The 23,968-nt window shown below is 41.3% G+C and overlaps 1 protein-coding gene across 3 annotated transcripts in view; it reads left to right on the plus strand.

Moving 5' to 3' along the window:
• bag1 (BCL2 associated athanogene 1) overlaps nucleotides 1–23,968 on the plus strand; it is a 31,616-nt gene continuing 7,648 nt past the window's right edge. For all 3 annotated transcript variants that reach the window (XR_014620435.1, XM_084327971.1, XM_084327972.1), the window contains exons 1-5: nucleotides 1–124; nucleotides 16,838–16,963; nucleotides 17,070–17,152; nucleotides 17,245–17,358; nucleotides 23,798–23,905. Coding sequence is in view for 2 of the 3 variants with exons in the window: in XM_084327971.1 (XP_084184097.1) it covers nucleotides 70–124; nucleotides 16,838–16,963; nucleotides 17,070–17,152; nucleotides 17,245–17,358; nucleotides 23,798–23,905 (486 nt within the window). In the remaining variant the exon portion in view is untranslated. The remainder of the gene's footprint in view (nucleotides 125–16,837; nucleotides 16,964–17,069; nucleotides 17,153–17,244; nucleotides 17,359–23,797; nucleotides 23,906–23,968) is intronic.

The raw sequence follows: 23,968 nt of genomic DNA on the forward strand, positions 1-23,968 counted from the left end.
CCAGGAAGTAGCTAGCAAAGCCACCAAGCTAACAACAAGTGTGCCGAATTATAATATAGAGAGAAGCTCATGACAACAAACTCCGAAATGGCAGAAGAAACGATAACGGTTACAGTTGCATACGGTAATGTTTCGCACTACGTGATAATAATTATCTATGCACTATTGTCGCTGGCTGCAGCAGTGCTTGCTATCTGTAACGTTAGCTCAACAGGGTAGCTATTCATGATGTGCAGCTAGCTAGTGGATTGATTGATTGATTGAAAAGTTTATTAACAGATTGCAGAATGGGTACAGTACAGTACATCTCAATACATACAATTGTTAAGGGGATGCAGACCAGAGAAAGACTTTCGTCTTGTTTCCACCAGGGTCCCCCATTTTCAATTCATCATAACATATATGACATACATGACATACAGATAGACAGTACTGCTACATCTATACATTTATGACATATCAGATTTGCAAATACAGTACTGTTTGTGATACAAAAGTGTCCAGAAAAGGAGTGTATATACATTTGGCGTAGAAACTGTACATTGGAGGAGGTTGGTGGGGTGGGGTTGGGTGGGTTGGGTGAGGGCTGTACATTGGAGGTGGGGGGGGGGGGGGGGGGGGGGGGGGGGTTGGGTAGGGGACACACACACATTTTACACTGTACATTGGAATGTTGACAAAGCCTTACTTGGTCATTTACTGTACAACTAGGTTAGGACATTTGTAGGGGCCAGTTTCGAATTGCAGTCTCACGTAGGTGTTTTTTGAGAGTGTTTTTGAAGGTGGGTAGTGATTCACATTCCTTTACAGCTTTAGGCAGGGCGTTCCACATTGATGTGGCATAATTGCGAAACGTGTTTAGTCCCTTGTTTGAGCCGAATCTGGGTTTTACATGATTTGTGGAGCTCCCTCTGGTGTTGTGATCGTGGTATTCACTGACCTTTGGGAAGTATTTTGACATGTACATGGGTACCTTGGTCGCGTAGTGTATCTTGTAGACCAGGCCCATTGCAAGTTGCTGTACTCTGTCGTCTACTCTAAGCCATCCTAGGTTGTCAAAGTGGGCAGGGGTGAGGTGGGTTCTAGGAGTCAGGTCAAGTAGTAGTCTGACTAGCTTGTTTTGAGATGTTTGTAATTTGTTTTTTAGTGCCTTTGAGGTGCTTTGGTACCATGAGGTGCAAGCATAGTCGTAGTACCCTTGAATGAGTGCTCCTGCTAGAGTCTTCAGGGTATTCTTGTTTACCAGAGAGGAGATCCGGTACAAGAATCGCGTTCGTTGGTTGACTTTTTTTATTACATTGGATGCCATTTTGTCACAGGAAAGATTAGCCTCTAGGATGGAACCCAGGTAGGTAATTTCATCTTTCCTTGTGACAATATTGTCACCCACTGTAACCGAGAAGTCGTCAGTCTTGCTGAGTTTGTTATTTGAACCGAAGAGAATGGACTCTGTTTTGCCCATGTGTAATGATAGTTTGTTGTCGGCGAGCCATATGCAGATTTTGCCTAGTTCCGAGCTGAGGGCTTTTTCAACCTGTAACTTGTTCTTGTCAGAGACCAGCAGGGCTGAGTCGTCCGCAAACAGGAACAAGTTGCAGTCACAAGCTGACGACATGTCATTTGCATAAATTAGGAATAGTAGCGGTCCTAGTATGCTTCCTTGTGGAACACCACAGCTCACTGTGAGGGGGGGGGATAGGGTACCGTTTACTTCCACCATCTGTTCCCTCCCCTCCAGGTAGGATTGTATCCAGCTCACTGATAAACTATCAAAACCAATTGCTTTTAGCTTGTCAATCAGAATGGTGTGATTGACAGTGTCGAAGGCCTTTTGTAGGTCCAGCATGACCATGCCGCAGTATTTGCCCGCGTCCACCTCTTGTTTGATGTGGTCGTTCAAGTAGAGAAGGCATGTGTCAGTGGAGTGGGATGTTCTGAAGCCAGATTGGAATTCGTAGATTAGATTTTTTTCCGCGAGGTATTTTTCGATCTGTTCGTATACTATTTTTTCCATGACTTTCGAGATGGATGTAAGGATAGAAACAGGGCGGTAGTTACCCGGGTCTAATTTGCTGCCCTTTTTGTGCAGGGGTGTTACTCTCGCAATTTTGAAGTCCTTGGGGACGTGTCCCTGTTTTATGGAGAGGTTTATTATGTGTGTGATGACTGGGGTGATGGCTGCTGCTGAGTCTCTGAGGAATTTGGAGGGGATGTTGTCATGGCCAGTGGCCTTGTTTGGTTGGAGGGCGCTCAGTTTTTTGAGTACCTCATCTGTAGTTACTATTTCCAGTTTGAAGTCGTCTTTGTGGACGCCTAGGTTCATGTAGTATGCTACTATGTGTTCTACCCCATACTGCCCTGAGTGGGAGGGTAGTTTGTTTACCAGTGTTGTGGCTATGTTTGTGAAGAAAGTGTTTAAGTAATTGGCTACATCCAGCTTGTCTGTGATGAGCGTGTTGTCCGTCTTTATGTTTATGTTTGAGAACCTGGTTTTGAGTTTTTTACTGCAGCCTAGTTGATTGTTGAGTAATTTCCAAAGTTCACGTGGTTTATTTTTGTTTTCCTCGGTTTTGTCATTGATGAAATTTTTTTTTGCAGTTTTGATCATGGAGTTTACGCCATTTCTTAGTCTGTTTCTTTCTAGTTTGAGTTCAGTCACGTGGTCTTGGAGTTCACTGCTCGTGCTTTTGGTAAGCTTTGACTGACTTTTACGAAACTCAGAGCATTTTTTGTCTCTGGCTTTCATAGCGGTCAGTATTTCAGTGTGCATCCATGGCTCAGCGCGATTTTTTACCCTGGTGGTTCTTAGGGGGGCCATTTTGTTTAGTATTGATGAAAATTTGGTTTTGAAGCCAAGCCAAGTTTCTTCAACCAGTGTACCATTGAGTTCATCTGACCAGTCCAGACTCTCCAGTTCAAGGTTAAAGGCCTCGCTAGAGTAGGTTTTGAGGTCTCTAGATGTGACTGTTTTGTGACAGCCAGCCTTTAGTCACTGGACGTCACTGTAATAATAGTTGGTGTAGTTGGTGTAAGTTGGCAAACTGCAGCTTCTTTGCTGTTGACTTAGCCCCCCCAAAAAACTGTTTGCTAATATCTGCTACTAAAGACAAGAAGCGAGATATTTAATAACAAAACGGGGTTCAGTCGACGTGGGCGTGCGGCATGGCACAGTTTAATTTATAAGCAATAACTCTACTGTACTACTCATGTGCAGAGCCTGGATGGAGGCCTTGTTGCAAAGGCTTGCATGGAATGTTGTGTTCTTCTGTCTTCCAACGTGGCTGCCTGTAACATTTGTACAAACATTTGTTGCTATATGTATTGATTGAAAGCTTTATTAACATATTGCAGAATGGGTACAGTACAGCTCAATACATACAATTGTTATTAGGGGGATTGATTGATTGATTGAAAAGTTTATTAACAGATTGCAGAATGGGTACAGTACAGTACAGCTCAATACATACAATTGTTAAGAGGATGCAGACCAGAGAAAGACTTTCGTCTTGTTTACATCAGGGTCCCCCATTTTCAATTCATCATATGACACACACGACATACAGATCGACAGTACTGCTACATCTATACATTTATGACATACCATATTTGCAAATACAGTACTGTTTGTGATACAAAAAGTCTAGAAAAGAGAGTATACATTTGACGTAGAAACTACATTAGAGGAGGTTGGGTAGGTGGGGGTTGGGTGTGTGGGTGGGGGTGTATTGATGAAACATGAACAAAAACATTTACATTATTACTGGCTCTTGCAAACAAGTCACATTGGACAGTAATATCACACGTTTCCAGTGTTTTACCTACTAGTCAAATGTTCCTTTATTAATCAAGTTCTAGTCCAAATTCAAGTTGCATATTAGCAGCATGGGGGGTATACAGATAGGATAGGTAATAGAACAAAGTGCAAGTAGTACCCTAATGATAATAGATAACAGTAGTAGTGGTGAACAGTAGTAGTGGTGAACAGTAGTGAGTGGCAGGATTCAATCTCTATTCTCTAGCTGTATCATATTTCCCGGAAGCCTCTCTCAGCAACCCCTGCACATCCTCTCCAGGCACTTCCATGACATCCAGAATCTTCCTCACTGCATCTTAGAACTATCTCAATTATTTCTGCCTCAGCAGCAAAGTTGATTCTAGTCAACTATAGTGAACTCTGTGTTAAAGATTAAGATTAAACTGGACTTGGAAGTCTTTATTTGTAGCACACATTGCAATGTAGTGGTCATGCAGCGAGCATGCAAGATGGGCAAGACATAGGAACACACTATTTTTGGGGGGTCGTCGTAGGGCTGGGCGATATGGAAAAAAATCATATCGCGATAACGATATGATAATTTTATTTTATTTCTCGATATCGATAATTATCGAATTGTTATAAGTATAATTTTTTTTATTTTTTTATTTTTTTTAACAACAGATGTATGTTTATTTTGCAGCAATTCTTTGTCATTGCCGCCATCTTTAGTGTTACATCACCTCACACTCCAGTTCTCAGGCTGCAGCTGGTTTAAAAGCTAAAGTAAACCGGCTTCTCTGCTGGCTGTGGCTCCAGAGGAGTTGAACAGTTCTGGCTCTGCTAGTTTATTTTCGATCTTTTGGCGCTTTTTTGGTGGACAAACCACCGCACATGTGCACTGTGACTCGTGACTGGAGTCTAGTTCTGCTAGCACACATAGCCTACTGTGTACAGACTGTTTCAAAATGTATTTTAAATTAGAAAGCAAACAAAATAAATGGACAAGAGAAAAAGAAATCTGAATTTGGTCAGTATTGTCATTTGGACAAGCAAAGCCATTACTTTAAGTTGCAGGCAAGAAAGACAAGTCTGTCCACTGTCTCTGGTTTTAAAACTGCCCTGTTGCAGGTAAAAAAAAAAAAAACGATTTTTCGATTTTTTTTTAAATTTCGATATTCGATATCGATTATTAAAATATATCGCGATATTTATCGTTATCGTTATATCGCCCAGCCCGTCGTCGATTAAATCTCCTCTGCGCTTGACCCATCCCATCGTCCTTCCCCCCCCAAGGGCAGCTGGGAGCAGACATGGGCTGCGGCGTGGGCATGTGCCCGGGGACCAATCCAAATGCTCCTGTCTGTCTTCGTCAGGGAGCGATCTGTTCTGCATGTTTTTCCATTGGATTTATCTTATTGGGAGAGGAAACCCTTGTGAGCACGGGGGAACATGCAAACTCCACAGAGAAAGGCCTGGGAGATACCCCACCTGGGTACCTAGCAAGTGGGAATCGAACCCAGGACCTTCTTGCTGTGAGGCGACAGTGTTAACCACTACACCACCGTGCTGTGAGGCGACAGTGTTAACTAGGGATGCACCGAAATTTCGGCCACCGAAAGTTTTTGGCCAAAAATGGCCTTTCGGCCGAAAGAGTTTTTTCACCGAAAAGATATCACCGAAACAGAAACAACCTGTAACCTAACGTGTGTTGTTGTGATGATGTCATCAAAACGCGGCTTCAGTCATTACATGCGCAACGTGAGCTCTTCAGTCCTGCATTCTGCAGCCTGTGATAACTCCTCTTGGGACTCGGGAGTCGCGCTGTTTCTATGTAAACTCTGCGCGCAACGCGTCCAATAAATGCGTCTTTAACATGCTTTATATCCTTATTTACTATATGCCCGTTGCGGTTAATCACTGAGTGATCTAATATGCATATTCTTCAGAGCGAGAGGGGGAGGGATTGTGTTTCTCACATTGACGCTGTCTGTCGTTGATAATATAATCTGAAGAGCATTATTATTAGTATCATTCTCGAGAATACACGTTGCGCATCTACTGTGCCAAAGTCAAGAGAGCACATTCATCTGGGGACTAGAAAGGTGCGCTCAGTAGAGAGCACAGATGTCCGCCATGGCGGCAGCCACACATGTCTTCTATCTATCTATCTATCTATCTATCTATCTATCTATCTATCTATCTATCTATCTATCTATCTATCTATCTATCTATCTATCTATCTATCTATCTATCTATCTATCTACCTCTCTCTTTCTCTCTCTCTCTGATTGATTGATTGATTGAAAACTTTATTAACAGATTGCAGAATGGGTACAATACAGTACAGCTCAATACACACAATTGTTAAGGGGATGCAGACCAGAGAAAGACTTTCGTCTTGTTTACATCAGGGTCCCCCATTTTCAATTCATCAGGACATATGACATACAGATAGACAGTACTGCTACATCTATACATTTATGACGTACCAGGTTTGCAAATACAGTACTGTTTGTGATACAAAAAGAGTCCAGAAAAGGGAGTATATACATTTGACGTAGAAACTGTACATTGAAGGGGGGGGGGGGGGGTTGGGTTGGGGGGGGGGGGGGGGGGGGAACACTGTACAACTGTACAAGCAAAGCTGTACATTGGAATATTGACAATCATACTAGGTAATTTACTGTACATTGGAGGGGGTACTTTTATATAAAATGCTTACTGTAACATCATTAAGTCTGCTATAAGCTATTCTCCCTCATGTGTACAGATCTTTATGCAGTTTTAAAGCACATTGGCTTTGTTCTGAATGCACTTTGTAGTTATCCTACAGAGAAAAGAAAATGCACTTGACTTGGAATTAATGTACTGTATGCATTCTGATTATTTATTATTTAAGTTAAGTTTAGCCATAATCATATAATAAAAAAATTCTATTCTATGAATCATTTTCGGCATTAGGTTTTCAGCCAACTGTTTCCTATTTTCGGTATCGGTTTCGGCCAAGAATTTCCCATTCGGTGCATCCCTAGTGTTAACCACTACACCACTGTGCTGTGAGGCGACAGTGTTAACCACACCACCGTGCTGTGAGGCCACAGTGTTAACCACTACACCACCATGCTGTGAGGCGACAGTGTTAACCACAACAAAACGTGACGTCATTGGACTTTTTTCTTTTCTTTCTCATTACCGACAATAGGCACCGTTGGATCTCACATGAATCGATACTCTGTAGTACCGACGTGTTTCGGTAGGTACCTTAAAAGTACAGAATTTGGTACCCATCCCTAGCCTTAACACGTCAGAGAGCGAGTCAATTCAGAATGGCTTGGTTCAGTGGGGGAGGTTCTTGTCTCAGCTGAACTGGAGGAATGGGACTGGGTAGAAATTTCACATCTAGTCAGTGTTGGTACAACCCCACATTGCTAGAAAACAATGCAAACCACTGGAAAAGGCCATTTATAAGATAGGGGACCTTTAATATATTATATTTCTCAGCAGCAGCAGTGTCCTCCAGGATCATAATAATGACATCAATGTTCACCACATTATACCAGCCACATCTCTGGAACACAATCCTAATTGAGCGTCTAATGGGGAGATCCTAGCGTGGCATCTGAGGAGGTGTTTTCCAACACTGGTAAAGTTGATGGGAGAGATGTTGAATTAGGGCTGGGCGATATAACGATAACTATTGCGATAAATTATTTCCTGCATTTGATAATCTAATATATGCATTTATGCCTATATCTCACGTTCTATGAAATACTGCAGAAAACGATAAAAACATATTTATACTCTAGACGGTAGGGGTGTAACGGTACGCGGATACGTACTGTACCGCGTCAATGTGGTCCTCCGGTACAGTACGGGCTGTGCACCGTACGATTGCAACGGTGCGGAACCTTTTTTTGCGGAACTTAAATCCCCCGGCCCCACGTAATTTATCAACAACACTGCGGTCTGCTGTGAGCATTATAAAACAAACGTGTGTTTAACCGACCGTGAATTAAAGTGTCAATGCTGTTTGTCATTTTAACAGCAGATACTTTCTTAAATGCCTTCCTCCCAACAGAGCAGTGTGACGGGGAGCTCTGATGGGTTCGCTTGCTGGTGTTAGCATTAGCTGAAGAGCTAGTTTTATCTTAACGTTACCTTGGCTAAAGTTGGGACTATTCATAATCCAGCAATAATGGCTGCAGACCTGCAAGCAAAGTACAGCAAGTTGGCAAAGGAGTATTCCAACGTAAATCACATTTTCACCAGTAAAGTTACAGTCTTTCCATCTGCCGGTAGCTCCATGCTAGCTAACCTAGCTCACGTTAGCGTCGTCACTGAACCACCTCGCGTACACAATTAATGATTAATTGAGCGGGCACACACTCAGGCCGCACGCACCCCACTTATTGCCAAAAGGAAAGGCCACTTTAAATTAGTATTAGCAACAGTAACAGTGTATTGCACTACTATTACTACTCAGGGTTTCCGTTAGAAAAAATTGTTGCCGGTCTCCGTGACCTGCAAGATTTCAATCTACCGGACAAATGAGATTAATTCCGGTCATAGTTTATTGAGCTTTAAAACAATCGATAGGCAGGCTATATAAAGAATGTCATCCTCAAGGCATGTAGATTTATAATAGTATTATTTAAAACTAGGCTACTTTTGCGTATACAGTCATTAATATATTCCAAATAAAATAAGTCCCTCGATACTCCGTGCTGCTGCTGACTTGAAATAAAATAGACCGCGTATGTGGGCAGTCGGTCCGACACTAAACAGCAGTCTGTTATAATCACATTTTTATGAGCTAACGAATTCCGTTATATTGGACATTTGTATTAATTATATCAAGCGAAGAACTGAGAAAGCAGAGAGACGGCAACATTATCGTGGTTTGCGTGACGACTCTCTCCACCTCGCAACGACTTATTTGCAAAGAGTATGGCGCTGCAGAGAAGCTGATTCAGCTGTTATTGGCTCTTTTCTGGGAACCGCACAGCAGCGCCCCCCACCCAACATTGGCTGAAAATGGCTGAATTGGAGTACTGCTGGAATACTGCATTGTGCTGATAGTGCTCTGGCTCTGCAGCTTCACAAAAGTTCGCACACCCAGCACTAAGCTCTCGCTGACGACGTCGTTGTCATTATTAGAAGCAAAGAGGAAACAAATGTAATGATCGTTTCGTTCATCGCATAGGCTATTTAATTTTAGCCTATTTTAATACAATTCAAATAATCAAATTGTGCTTAGACTCAGGGAATTATTTTCACCGGACATTAAGACCGGAGAGATGAAATATGTCGGACTTCAACAGATTTTGCCGGTCAAATACCGGTAATTACCGGCTAACGGAAACGCTGTTACTACTACTGTTAACTGTTACCCGTTATTGCACAAATTTATTGTTACCTGCTACCTGTTATTGCACAATTTTATTGCACACATTTTTGTATTGGATTCTATTATATGTTGTACCAATTGCACATCGTTGCGGGCAAGACCACCCGCATTTCATTGTATATCCGTATGCCGTGACAAATAAAACTCTTGACTTGACTTGACTTGACATGTTGCGGACAGCCATATCGGTGACAATGTTTAGCTTTTAGTGCCAAATGATAAGAGTCTGAGGCGGAGTCTCAAAAGAGAATGTTGAATATTTATTGTGCAAAAATCACAACAGATCCTCTCCAACGGAGCCTTGTAGACCGAGTAGGGTATATCTGCAGAGCCACTTGGTAACGAGTGCAACACCGTGTAATGTCCGTGTGGATCGTTGGAGTAGGGTATATCTGCAGTGCTGCAGCCCCATACTCAGTGTATAGATTTGTATTAGTATCATAATCAATCACCTGAATAAATACCATTACTTTCTAGTTATTATTAAAAAACAGTATATATAAAACAGTAGCTGTATAAAAAAAAAAGTATAATTTATATAATTTAATTAATTTTTTTCTAATGTATGCACTGGTATCGCCCCCCCCCCCCCCCCCCCCCCACTGTGCCGAAAAAATACCGAACCGTGACTTCAAAACCGAGGTACGTACCGAACCGTGGATTTTGTGTACCGTTACACCCCTACTAGACGGTATTTTAGTATGAATGTGTGAATGAAAAAGTAATATGTTCCTACATCCTGAACGATAGATAATTGATATTGAATGGGCCATAGTAATGTCAATTTAGCAATACAATTTAAAAAGTTATAGCCCTGCAAAGAAGGTGAACATCTCTATAGACAAATAGCGCTGGCAGAGTCTTCAACCATTATCTGAATAAAAAAAAAAAAAAATTATCTAACCCTAACTAACCATACTGTCATGCACTTGTCCTAATAAACTAACCTACACTGTAGCACTCAACACTTTGACGAACATTGTTACTCAGCTGATAGTTGTGCCCTTCCTGATGGCTTGTCGTACAGAACTTGTAAGTCGCTTTGGATAAAAGCGTCAGCTAAATGACTAAATGTAAATGGTTTAGGATGCTCAAAGTGGTGGCAGAGAATGGGTTAATTCAAAGCTTCGAGGAAAAAAAAAGAAGAAAAATTATAATATATATATATATATTTTTTTTAATCTTATGTTGTGGGACTTGTACAGCACTTTTGTAAACTTTGTTGTTTTTAAATGTGCTCTATAAATAAAGTGGATTGGATTAATGAATTAAGTAGCCCCTTTCGTGACTGACGTAGCCAACAAGGTTTCACTCGGCTGCGCTGCCTGGGTGCAGTGGGGCTGCTCTCACAGCCAACGACATGACATTACATAATTATGTTGCAACCTTCGTCTATCAAGCAAACAATTATATTATATTTAATTTATAATTATATCAGACAATGCACCTACAAAAGCAGATGATTACAATTAAATTAGCCAACTTGATAACACATTGGGATGCCCCGATCGATCGGCCACCGATCGTTATCGGCCGATAATAAGTATAAATATGCGATCGGTGATAATGCTTTATTTTCGCTGATCGTCAAAACCGATCGAAAAACATGATCCAATTCTTAGCGGAGATCTCACTCGCTGAGTTCTGTCTCAGACACACGGAGCTGCACACAGAGCTGCGGTGTCTGCTCCTCCTCCTCCTCCAGCCCCTCCCGCACGCCCGTGTAAACACTGGTCTAGTCTAGTCTAGTGGGACCTCCGTGAGCTAACGTTAGCTACCGTTACAAAATGACCCAGTCAACTATTCACTTTTAGTTTAATACATGATGAGGCATTGTCTAACGGTATCTAGCCGGCTAGCTACTGATAGCTCCTGATATCAACAAATGCTCCAGCAATAGTCTAGTTACGTACTAGTGTATGATACCTCCGTTAGCTCACGTTAGCTCACGTTAGCTCACTGTTCAAAACGAAATGTCCCATTCAACTAAATAGTTCACTGAGGCGTTGTCTTAACGTTATCTAGCCGGCTAGCAGTAGCTACAGATAGCTCCTGATATCAATGTCTTATAACATTGATTCGATGCGTATTCGAGCCCTGATTTGACAAAGTTGTTGTAGAGTTGTGATATGCCATTTTCTCCTGGCATATCTGGCACTCTGCTTTTTGGGCATTGTCTTTGCATATTTTAACGTGTAACCACACGTCTGATGACTTCTTCGTCGACATGTCTGCTGCACATGTCCTTGTTGTTTTAAACACAGATAATCTCCACATGCTTGTTGTAGAGAGGTGGAGTCGAGGCGCCGCTTACTTTCGTTTCATTGGAATGGAGGCGCAAGATTTTGGATGGCTTGTGCCATCGAACGAAGCTTCGAAGTATTTAAGACAGCCCTACAATTAGGGATGGGTACCGAATTCGGTACTTTTGAGGTACCGAACCGAAACACGTCGGTACTACAGAGTATCGAATCAAGTGAGAAACCGAATATATATATATATTTTTTTTTTTTTTTTTTTTCTTTTTTTTGCTTTTTTTTTCATGTCAACGTTCATACGCACAATCAGGGAACAAACTTAACTTTTTGACTTACCAGCCATTTCGCTGGTTTTTTTTAAAAGTACCAGCCAGGCAGATTTTTTACTAGCCAAAAATTATAAATAGCTTTTTAGTATATCGCCATGTGTTATTATTACATATAATACTCTCATATGCTATTTTCAATTAATATCATAAACAACATAAGGAATATTAGCATAATTTTGAGTGGACTGAAGGAATGAGTCAGCGTTAGTTTTAAATGCAAATAATTTATTGAAACATAGAAGTGGGGTCGGGACACACATTTTATTTCAATTTTTTTAACTGTTTTAACCATGTAGTGTAGCACTTTGGGATCCCAGTGAACAAAAAGTGCATTACAAATCCAATCTATTATTATTATTATTATTATTATTATTATTATTATTATTATTATTATTATTATTATTATGTGTGGCTGCCGCCCTGGCGGACATCTGTGCTCTACTGAGTGCACCTTTCTAGTCTAGAGAGAGAGAGCGCATTTTGTCAACACAAGTTGGAACCCTGAGGAAGCGATATAAGGAAATGAATTGCTCCGCTAATCGCTCATGTTGACCCCGCCCCCAAGTCGCTCTCCGCTCGCTCACCGCTCACCTTGAATCGAGCAATGATAGCTAGCCTAGCCACAATGCTATGGTCGCTGCCATTAACTAGGGGTGGGACAATACATCGATCCAGATCGATATATCGATCTATTATCAATAATCAAATAGGATCGACGCAACGTAAAAAGATCGATTCATATTGCGATACTCTTATTTTGAAAATCCCCGCGAGTCATATCCGCCGGCGCCCAGTATTGTGAAACTCCGTGTAGAAATTACAGCAGTGTTTGCGTCTGCTGTAAAGCACTACAGAGCGTCTATTTTGCGAGCCGATATAAGTCTGTGCAGTTTTTTCCCCGCAACGGGTCAAATGCATATAACAGGCGTTGCATCGTCGCCATTCCTTTATGCCAACGTCGCGTTAAATATCTAAATGAACGTCGCGTTGGCTGCTAAAAGCTAAGCAGCTAACCGTGAGAGAGAACAGGAGAGTGGAAAGGGGACTTGGAAGGAGGAGGGGTGGGGGCTGTGTGTGTGTGTGTGTGTGTGTGTGTGTGTGTGTCTGTGTGTGTCTGTGTGTGTGTTAAAGCTCAATATATAAAAACAAAAGTGAACAGGAGGTCTATTTGTATTAAAAACAATAGATTGTTTTTCATTTAAATGTCTGGAAGAGCTCAAAAATAAATACATCAATTGATATTTCCGTAGCCTTTTTTTAGTTGATCTAAATGTGACTGATTGTGTTAAATGGGCACATAATATCGCCTCATATCGATCGCAGACACCTGAATTGAATCGTATCGTATCGTATCGTGGCAGACTTTGTGATATCGGCAAATATCGTATCGTTGTCCAAAGAATCGATATCGTATCGTATCGTGATGAAACTGATGATTCCCACCCCTACCATTAACGTTAGCATGTAAGCTAATGATAACAACAATGGCGTCAAAACTTTTTCTAACAAGAATGTGAGTGACAAAGCCTGAACAGGATATCACAGGTTCACCCTTCTCATTGGTTGAAAATGGCCTTCATGTTTGTACATCGCCATCTGTTGCTTTGGCATTGTACTACATGTAGTATATTACATCAGTGTTAAACCACTGTGAGCGGCCTGGAGGGAGTGGATTGGAGAAGTGGTAGATGCAGTGTATTTTGTTAGCCGCCAGGTGGCGGGCAGACCTTAAATTCTAATCGCCAAAGAATAAATCTACAAGCCAGTGGCGCTGGGCTTGTAACTATTTTGTACCCTGCACACAATATATGCTTACCTAGGATTTTACTTGATTCAACAACAAAGCAGTCGGAGCAATGACAAGCCGAAAACTGTCAATTGTAGTTATTTGAAGTTTGGATTTTTTTTTTACGACTGAGGTAGGTAAATTAAATTTCTTGAGACTAAAGTACCGAAAAAAGGTACCGTTGGTTACCGGTATCGATTCACAGGTACCGGTACCGGTATCGGTTCAAATGTGAAGGGTACCCATCCCTACCTACAATGTACAGGTGATTAAACTGAGTATAAAATATATAGATTAGTACTACTCGGTGTAGTAGTGCTAATCAGATGTATACATACAGAGTTGTAGTATTAATATGTACAGTGATACAGGTTTAAAGACAGTATAGTAATTAGTCATACTGGCCAGCAGAGTAATTAGTCATACTGGCCAGCAGTGTAACTAGTAAGAGTAGGTAAGGGATATGTACAGATATAGTATCTACAGATGTGTAAAAATTATTATATTATTATATTCAGGTATGTACATTATGTACGTGTGTACAGTATCTATGTGGATATATATATATATACATATGCGGTAAGAATAAATATATACAGTATATGCAATATATACAGTAGGGATGCACCGAAATTTCGGCCACCGAAAATGACCTTTTCGGCCGAAAGAGTTTTTTCACCGAAAATATATCACCGAAACAGAAACAACCTGTAAACTAACGCGTGTTGTTGTGATGATGTCATCAAAACGTGGCTTCAGTCATTACATGCGCGCTGTTTCTATGTGTCGCGCTGTTTCTATGTAAACTCAGCGCGCAACTCGTCCAATAAATGCGTCTTTAACATGCTTTATATCCTTATTTACTATATGCCCGTCGCGGTTAACTTAAGAGGGGCCCGGGGGATTGTGTTTCTCACATTGACGCTGTCTGTCGTTGATAATATAATCTGAAGAGCATTATTATTATTATCATTCTCGAGAATACACAAGTCAAGAGAGCACATTCATCTGCGGACTAGAAGGGTGCGCTCAGTAGAGCACAGATGTCCGCCACTTGACTTGGAATTAATGTACTGTATGCATTCAGAAGTGCTGAATAAATGTTTTATGGACCCATAATAGTGATTATTTATTATTTAAGTTAAGTTTAGCCATAATCATATATTTTTCCATAATCAGGTAGCTGAACAACATTGGTAAAAAAAAATTATTCTATGAATCATTTTCAGCATTCGGTTTTCGGCCAACTGTTTCCTATTTTCGGTATCGGTTTCGGCCAATAATTTCCCATTCGGTGCATCCCTAATATACAGCATTATTGTACATGCTATCATACAGAGTTATATGGGTTGTATGCAAGTGTATAAATAGGTATAGAAGGATTTATGCTGGTATATTCAGACAGATATGGATATATATATGCGGTATATTAGGGCTGGGCGATATGGAAAAAAATCATATTGCGATAACGATATGATAATGTTATCATATTTCTCGATATCGATAATTATCGAAATTGTTATAAGTATATTACATTTTTTTTTTGTTTTTTTTTAAACAACAGATTTATGTTTATTTTGCAGCAATTCTTTGTCATTGCCGCCATCTTTAGTGTTACATCCCCTCACACTCCAGTTCTCAGGCTGCAGCTGGTTTAAAAGCTAAAGTAAACCAGCTTCTCTGCTGGCTGTGGCTCCAGGGGAGTTGAACAGTTCTGGCTCTGCTAGTTTATTTTCGATCTTTTGGCGCTTTTTTGGTGGACAAACCACCGCACATGTGCACCGTGACTCGTGACTGGAGTCTAGTTCTGCTAGCACAAATAGCCTACTGTGTGTACAGACGGTTTCAAACTGTATTTTAAATTAGAAAGCAAACAAAATAAATGGACAAGAGAAAAATAAATCTCAATTTGGTCAGTATTGTCATTTGGACAAGCAAAGCCATTACTTTAAGTTGCAGGCAAGAAAGACAAGTCTGTCCACTGTCTCTGGTTTTAAAACTGCCCTGTTGCAGGTCACAAAAAAAAAAAAAAAAAAAAAATAATAAGAATAAAAAGAAACGATTTTTCAATTTTTTTTAAATTTCGATATTCGATATCGATTATTAAAATATATCGCTATATTTATCGTTATCGTTATATCGCCCAGCCCTACGGTATATATAAATGTATAATATGTGATATAGCCTATATGACGACAAATTATCTTGTTTTACCTTTTGTTCTCGGCCAAAGGCTGCCTTTCTGTCATCTTCTACAAGTTACCAAAGATGTTTCAAAATAACTGGAGAAACGCACTGTGGCTCGTCCCTCCTCCCTCTCGACACGAGGGGGGAGGGACGGAGCACACCGCTGTGAAGCAGGCCACGTGAGCGGATCGGCGCGACCCAGAAATCCGCTCTTCGCTCTTTAAAGCTTGGTCCGCTCCGCTAATCGCTCATGTTGACCCCGCCCCCAAGTCGCTCTCCGCTCGCTCACCACTCACCTTGAATCGAGCGCTCCCCGCGCCAGATCGCTCGGCAGATTTTTTTTTTTTTTTTGGAGCATGGTGTAAATTAGCTCAAACTACAACAGTCTACACCCCCTGGGCCCCTTAACAATTGTTTGTATTGAGCCGCATTGTAATTGTACCAATTCTGCAATGTTAAATAACGTTGTTTATCCATTCACTAGCTCTATTAAGCGATGATAGCTAGCCGAGCCACAATGCTATGGTCGCTGCCATTAATGTTAGCATGTAAGCTAACGACAACAACAATGGCGTCGATACTTTTTCTAACAGGAGTGAGTGACAAAGCCTGAACAGGATATCACAGGTTCACCCTTCTCATTGGTTGAAAATGGCCTTCATGTTTGTACATCGCCATCTGTTGCTTTGGCATTGTACTACATGTATATTAACATCAGTGTTAAACCACTGTGAGCGGCCTGGAGTGGATTGGAGCGGAGGAGAACTCTCGCTCCGGACGTCGCGCCGACTCATTTTAAAACCCACTCCTCGCTCACGTCAAAACCGCCCGCTCCGCTCCCCGCGCCGCTCACGCTCCAATCCGCTCACATGCACTGCTGTGAAGGGAGCGTGCGCTGCAGTTACAACACAAGACAAAATGAGAGCAACATGGCATGCGGCACAATAATCGATTTATCTAGATTATCTTGTTTTCATGATCACGGGAAGACTGCATTTAAATTGAAACAAATTGAAATGAATTGCCCAGCCCTGCGCCGTACCATCATAAAGCCACCTACGGAAAGTCTTGTTTTTTCTGACGCTAACACGCAGCTTCTTCTCCCTCCTCAAGGCTCCACAAAGCACAGCATCACGTTAACGGGAGAGGATGGGAACGAGCCCAAGCTGAAAGACTTGTCGGAGGCTCTCACTCAAGCCACCGGAGTTCCGCCACCTTCACAGAAACTCATCTTCAAAGGTATTCTCTCCGGGGCTCTCGGTCTGCCGGAGACCAGCGAGCATCGGTGTGTTCTGATTCCAAAACGTGACGTTCACTCTCATGACGTGCGCTCTTGACGTTGCAGGGAAATCTCTGAAGGACATGGAGGAGAGTCTCTCCAGCTTTGGCATAAAGAAAGGCTGTAAGCTCATGATGATCGGGAAGAGGGTGAGTCCTCGACGGGGCCCGTTTTCTGTTTCCAGTTCCACAGAGTGATGTTGTGATCGTTGATTGCTGACCTGGAGGTGTTCTTCAAACAGAACAGCCCAGAGGAAGAGACCGAGCTGAAGAAGCTAAAGGACGTCGAGAAGTCAGTGGAGCTCGCGGCCAAGAAGCTGGAGAAAGTAGACGGGGAGCTGACGGGACTCAAGAACGTGAGAATAATATGTAGGCTTGTGAGTAGGGAGGGAGGTGTGATATGTAGGGAGGTGTGATATATGTAGGCTCGTGAGTAGGGAGGTGTGATATGTAGGCTTGTGAGTAGGGAGGTGTGTTATGTAGGGAGGTGTGATATGTAGGCTTGTGAGAAGGAAGGTGTGATATGTAGGGAGGTGTGATATGTAGGGAGGTGTGATATGTAGGCTTGTGAGTAGGGAGGTGTGATATGTAGGGAGGTGTGATATGTAGGCTTGTGAGTAGGGAGGTGTGATATGTAGGCTTGTGAGTAGGAAGGTGTGTTATGTAGGGAGGTGTGATATGTAGGCTTGTGAGTAGGAAGGTGTGTTATGTAGGGAGGTGTGATATGTAGGCTTGTGAGTAGGGAGGTGTGATATGTAGGGAGGTGTGATATGTAGGCTGGTGTGATATGTAGGCTTGTGAGTAGGGAGGTGTGATATGTAGGGAGGTGTGATATGTAGGCTTGTGAGTAGGAAGGTGTGATATGTAGGGAGGTGTGATATGTAGGCTTGTGAGTAGGGATGTGTGATATGTAGGGAGGTGTGATATGTAGGGAGGTGTGATATGTAGGGTGGTGTGATATGTAGGGAGGTGTGATATGTAGGGAGGTGTGATATGTAGGCTTGTGAGTAGGGATGTGTGATATGTAGGGAGGTGTGATATGTAGGCTTGTGAGTAGGGAGGTGTGATATGTAGGGAGGTGTGATATGTAGGGAGGTGTGATATGTAGGGAGGTGTGATATGTAGTAAGGCTGAGACCACTTATTGATTTATCGATAACTGCGTGAAATCGATAAGTGGCATTACTTTTTTTTGCATGTGTAACAAACAAAAATTATATTTTGAAATACTTTATACTATACTAAAATACTAGGTCTTGTGGCATGTTTTAGTAATACTAATAAAAAGATCGAAATTGATCGATTCTTCCAAATGCCATATCGTCTCAGCCTTAACTCATTGACGGCCACCAGCTATCGCCATCTGCACTGTTTGGTACCAGCATTAATGACCATTTTAGCTATGTTTGCAGACCCATCGTGTGTTCTGTATTATAGCTATGGAGACAATAGTATGGCTCATTTTACAGGCATTGTTCATAGTCCATTACTGACTAATCAGTTCATTTCTACACTGTAGTTTGTTACACGCTAATTTCGCTAAACATCGTCCCATTTCCAAAATAATCCAGTCTTTTTCCATAGATCGCGAGATATGACACATTATTTGCAATAAGCCCAAATAGTTTTGGTTGCTCGCCTGAAGCCCCAAATAGTCCCAAATCAAAGGTATATACCATGTACATATGTGTCTTCACAAAATCATCAAGGGGGGGGGGGGGGGGGGGGGGTCGTTTCAACTAGAAACTGCGATCGTGTTTGTCGAGCATGTTTTACGTCCAGTAAAACACAAAACTGTGATCGTTACAAAAACATGTTTCAGGTTCGGTAAAATAGACATAGAATATACCCTACCTTAGCCAGAAGGTATTCCAAAAAGAATAATTCCAAGTGATCGCATCGCCATCGCGATTACCTGTGTATATGTCTATACTAGTTTATATGGGAAACAGGCTTCAGGTAACAAAATCTCGAGGCGATCGCTGTGTCTCTCTGTCCAGGCAGGAGGAGGAGCCCTTGCATGCCCCTGACCGTATAGAACGGGGATCAAATAAAAAGATCAAAGGATCAAAACCTGAGTACTGGTTTTGGCACTCAATGCATGGCGAGATAACCCCACTTTACTCTGGTTTGGCCGTGAAAGAGTTAATATGTAGGGAGGTGTGATATGTAGGGAGGTGTGATATGTAGGGACTATGGAGGTGTGATATGTAGTGAGGTGTGATATGTAGGGCCTATGGAGGTGTGATATGTAGGGAGGTGTGATATGTAGGGCCTATGGAGGTGTGATATGTAGGGAGGTGTGATATGTAGGATTGTGAGCAGGGAGGTGCATTATGTCCAAAAAGAAAATCATGATAAGACTTTTTGATAGGATGATAGGATGTTTCCCCCCAATATTAAGAAATATATATCTTTTTAAATAATATCTTTTAGGTGTGGGAAAGTCACATGTTATATAATGTAGTTCATCATATTGGACTGCATGATGATAATGGGAGGAGTGGCTCAGTATCAAACTCAAACTGTCGTTTTCAACTGACATTCTCAAATATTTCAGAAATAATTATGAGAAATCTGATTCAATATTAGCTTTTTAGCGTAACGGTAGGCAACAAAATAGTTGTACCCCGATTCCACGATACAAAACAAAACACAATATGATAGACAGATTATCCAGTCCTACTAGTGAGAGACTGCAGATTTCTGTCTTCCATCAGCTCGTGTGTTGCAGTCAGGGGTGTAAAAAGTACCCAGAAATTATACTTAAGTGGAAGTATGGGTAGGGTACCGTCTCAAAATCGTACTCAAGTAAAAGTCAGTATTTGGCTAAAAACACACTTTGAGTAAAAGTAAAAAAGTTTCTACTTTTAAATGTACTTAAAAGTAAAAACCTTTTTTCTGACCGTCTATTCTTCTGAAGATCCCCGCTTTCTAGTCTTGCACAAGGACCAATCAGCATGGGTATGGGCGTGTTCATTTTCCATTGATGGGGATTTGATTGGCTGTTTTTAAATAAAGTGCGGCGCTAGCGTTATTGACCTGAAATGAGGGACTAGGAGAGGTGTTTCAAGCGATGTTCCCTGACTCTGAAGTCGCTAAAACATTCACGTGTGGAAAAGATAAAACGTCCTACATAGCCAGGTTTGGATTGGCTTCTTACATCCAAAAAATCTCTTCACGGATGTAAACAAGGACACGTTTGTGTTGATGTTCGATGAGAGTGAGAGCTTCACCCCACCCTATGTATTTATTTTCTACCACCCACCTACCCCCTCCTAATGTACAGTCTCCTCCCCATCATATGTATATGTATATATATATATATATATATATGTTAGGATCTATGGGTAACAGTACTGTATATTTGCATATCATATATGTCACAAATGTAACAGTAATATATACCTGTATGTCATGTATGTCCCTATGCCATAAATGTCATGATGTCATGTATGTTGTGCATGTCATAAATGTCACTATGAATTGAAAATGAGGGACCCTGATGTAAACGAGACAAACGTCTTTCTCTGGTCTGCATCCCCTTATTATTGTGTGTATTGAGCTGTACTGTATTGTACCCATTCTGAAATCTGTTAAATAAAGTATTCATTCAACCAAACCACAAAAACAAAACAACTGGATGAATGAAAACTTTATTTAACAGATTGCAGAATGTGTACAATACAGTACAGCGCAATACACACAATAATAAGGGGATGCAGACCAGAGAAAGACGTTTGTCTTGTTTACATCAGGGTCCCCCATTTTCAATTCATATTGACATACACAACATAGAATAGATAGAATAGAAATACTTTTATTATCCTGTGGGAAATTTGACACTGCAAATCGCTCAACATTTAGACAGGACAGGTCACGAATTAGAATAATAACACAAATCAATCAAGTTGCCTAGGATAAGAGTAGAGTAAAATAGAATAAAAATGAAATAAAATATACAGAAATAAATACAGTAAAAACATACATGACATCATGACATTTATGGCATAGGGACATACAGGTATATACTGTAGTACTGTTACATTTGTGACATATACGATATGCAAATAATATACAGTACTGTTACCCAGAGATCCTAACAGAAAATATTATATATATATATGATGGGGATGATACTGTACATTAGGAGGAGGGGGGGGGGATTGGACATTTACGGTGGCCAGTTTCGAATTGCAGTCTCCCGTAGGTGCTCTTTAAGAGCGGTTTTGAATGTGGGCAGGGGTAAAGTGGGTTTTAGAAGTGAGGTTAAGCAGTAGTCTGACCGGTTTGTTTTGTGATGTTTGTAATCTTGTTTTTAGTGCCTTTGAGGTGCTTTGGTACCATGAGGTGCAGGCATAGTCGTAGTACCCTTGAATGAGTGTACTGAGAGTACCCATGATTTTTGCCATTTTGTTATCGTGAAATTGGTATTAAATTTAATTCTGAGTGGCATTAAAAAGTCTTAAAAGGCCTTAAATCTGACTGGGCTAAACCTGCAGATACCCTGATTTTAGCGATGTTTGCAGACCCATCGTGTGTTCTGTATTATAGCTATGGAGACAATAGTATGGCTCATTTGACAGGCATTGTTCATAGTCCATCACTGACTAATCAGTTCATTTCTACATACTGTAGTTTGTGTGCTATTACACACTAAACATCACCCCTTTCCAAAATAATCCAGTCTTTTTTCATAGATCGCGAGATATGACTCGTTATATGCAATATGCCCAAATCGTTCTGGTTGATCGCCTGAAACCCCAAATACTTCAAAAATCAAATGTATATACCATGTACATATGTGTCTTCACAAAATCATCAAGGGGGGGGGGGTCATTTTAACTAGAAACTGCGATCGTGTTTGTCTAGCATGTTTTACGTCCAGTAAAACACGACACTGTGATCGGTACAGAAGCATGTTTTACGTTAAAAAAAATACCATTGGCTACCATACGGGAAAGAATAGCTCTGATGCACCAAATCTTCCTATGTTGTGATCCACTCCTAGGCGGAAACAGCCGGTGGTAAACTCAGTACTGGGGACTAGTGTTGTCAAAAATATCGATTTTTCGATGCATATCGATTCTGAATATTTAAAACAGTTTCAATACTAATTTCCCGCAATATCGATACTTTCTGCACTTTCTGCACCAGCTGGCACGCTGTCTTCTCTCATCCTACAGCAAGTTGTTGATGCACACACGCTGCTCCCAGTGCATTGCCCCTGCCCCTCCCCCTCCTCCCCACAGACCCGTCTAGTGTCAACATCTCTCATTCGCTCTGAAGAGAGCAAGAGTGCAGCTCCTCTTTCAACATCACTTGAAAATGGCCCAGTAAACTATTCACTTTAGTTAAAAGCATGAGGCGTTGTCTAACGTTATGTAGCTGACTAGCTGGCTAGCTACTGATGGCTCATATCAATGGCTGATACCACCATTGGAGTTAGTTTTTTGCAGCTGTTGGCTAGCTAGCTAGCTAACGTTAGCCACCCAGCAACTGTAGCCAGCTAATACGGTCTGTGCTGGCTGCACCTTTTAATTCGCAATGGAGTGGAGCCAACTAACTATACAAATCGATGTGATTGGCTGAGACTGTATTTTGTACGGTTGGCTGGCTGGCTGTTGTGGATTGGGGTAGCCAGCTAGCTGGCTGGAAGTTCGTAGTGCAGTAGCTGGCTAGCTGGCTGTTGTTAAAGGTAGCCAGCTGGCAGTTCGTAGGACAGTAGCTGGCTGGCTAACGTTGGCCAATATAGCTGTAACTGAACGCCAATGATGCTAGCCTTATGTGATCTTATGAGTTTCAGTTCATAGGAAAATACATTTGACTATAATGGTCAGAAGTAAATTAACTTAGATGCTGTTATGCTTAACACGCATTCCTGGTGAATTGAAAATGGGGGACCCCGATGTAAACAAGACTCTTAAGTATTTTTCTGGTCTGCATCCTCTTAGCAGTTGTTTTGTATTGAGCCGTACTGTATTGTACCCATTCTGCAATCTGTTAATAAAGTTCTCAATCAAAGTACTATTAACATTACTTAATTTCTAAGATTAGATTAGATAATTTAGTTATTTTTAAATGTCTGATCTAAAGAGAAACGAAGGGTTTTAAAAGTGTTATATTTCTCTTCTCTTATAATACCAGAGAGAAGGTGAGGAGAATCGACCAGCAACAAAAGCTAAATAAAAAAATTAATAAAGAAATTTACATTTTAAGATTAAAATCTTTTCCCTGTGGTATCGAAAATGGTATCGAATATCGATACTTTTCAAGGTATCGTATCGAAGTTAGAAATTCCAGTATCGTGACAACACTACTGGGGACAAGCGATATCCCCAGTTCAAAAGGTAGGCGATACTGCCACCTGGTGAGATTCGATCGTCATTGCAATTCCAACGTAGGCAGATGAGCCAGGGAGACCTAGGGAGCTCCGGCTGAGCTACCTAGGTCTCTGTATAGAACAGGGATCAAAGGAAAAAGATCAAAGGATAAAAACCCGAGTATACTCTGGTATGGCGCCCAATGAGTTAATGCTAGTTCGCCCAGAGAAACAAATATACTAATTAAAATAGTTGGACCTGTAATATTTGTACTTTGTAGGTCTGCATTTTAAATGTAAGTTGTAAAAAGTGTTTTTTTTCTCTGAAATGTAATTGAGTACAAGTATACAAACCTAATAATACTTGAGTAAAGTACAAATCACCAAAAACAGTACTTAAGTATTGTAATAAAATTACTCAAGTACTTTTCACCCCCGGTTGCAGTGTCAATATTACGCTCCTTCCACACACAGGGCTTCCTAGCCAAGGACCTCCAGGCCGAGGCTCTGGGAAAAATGGACCACAGAGTGAAACTGGCAGCTGAGCAGTTCATGAAGATCCTGGAGCAGGTCGACTCCATGGTGACGTATCTCCAATACACACGTTTTCACCAATTCACTGATCCTGGTGCTGATCTGAGATCC

Source organism: Notolepis coatsorum, assembly GCF_963971535.1.
Source record: "Notolepis coatsorum genome assembly, chromosome: 13".
Lineage (NCBI taxonomy): Eukaryota > Metazoa > Chordata > Actinopteri > Aulopiformes > Paralepididae > Notolepis > Notolepis coatsorum.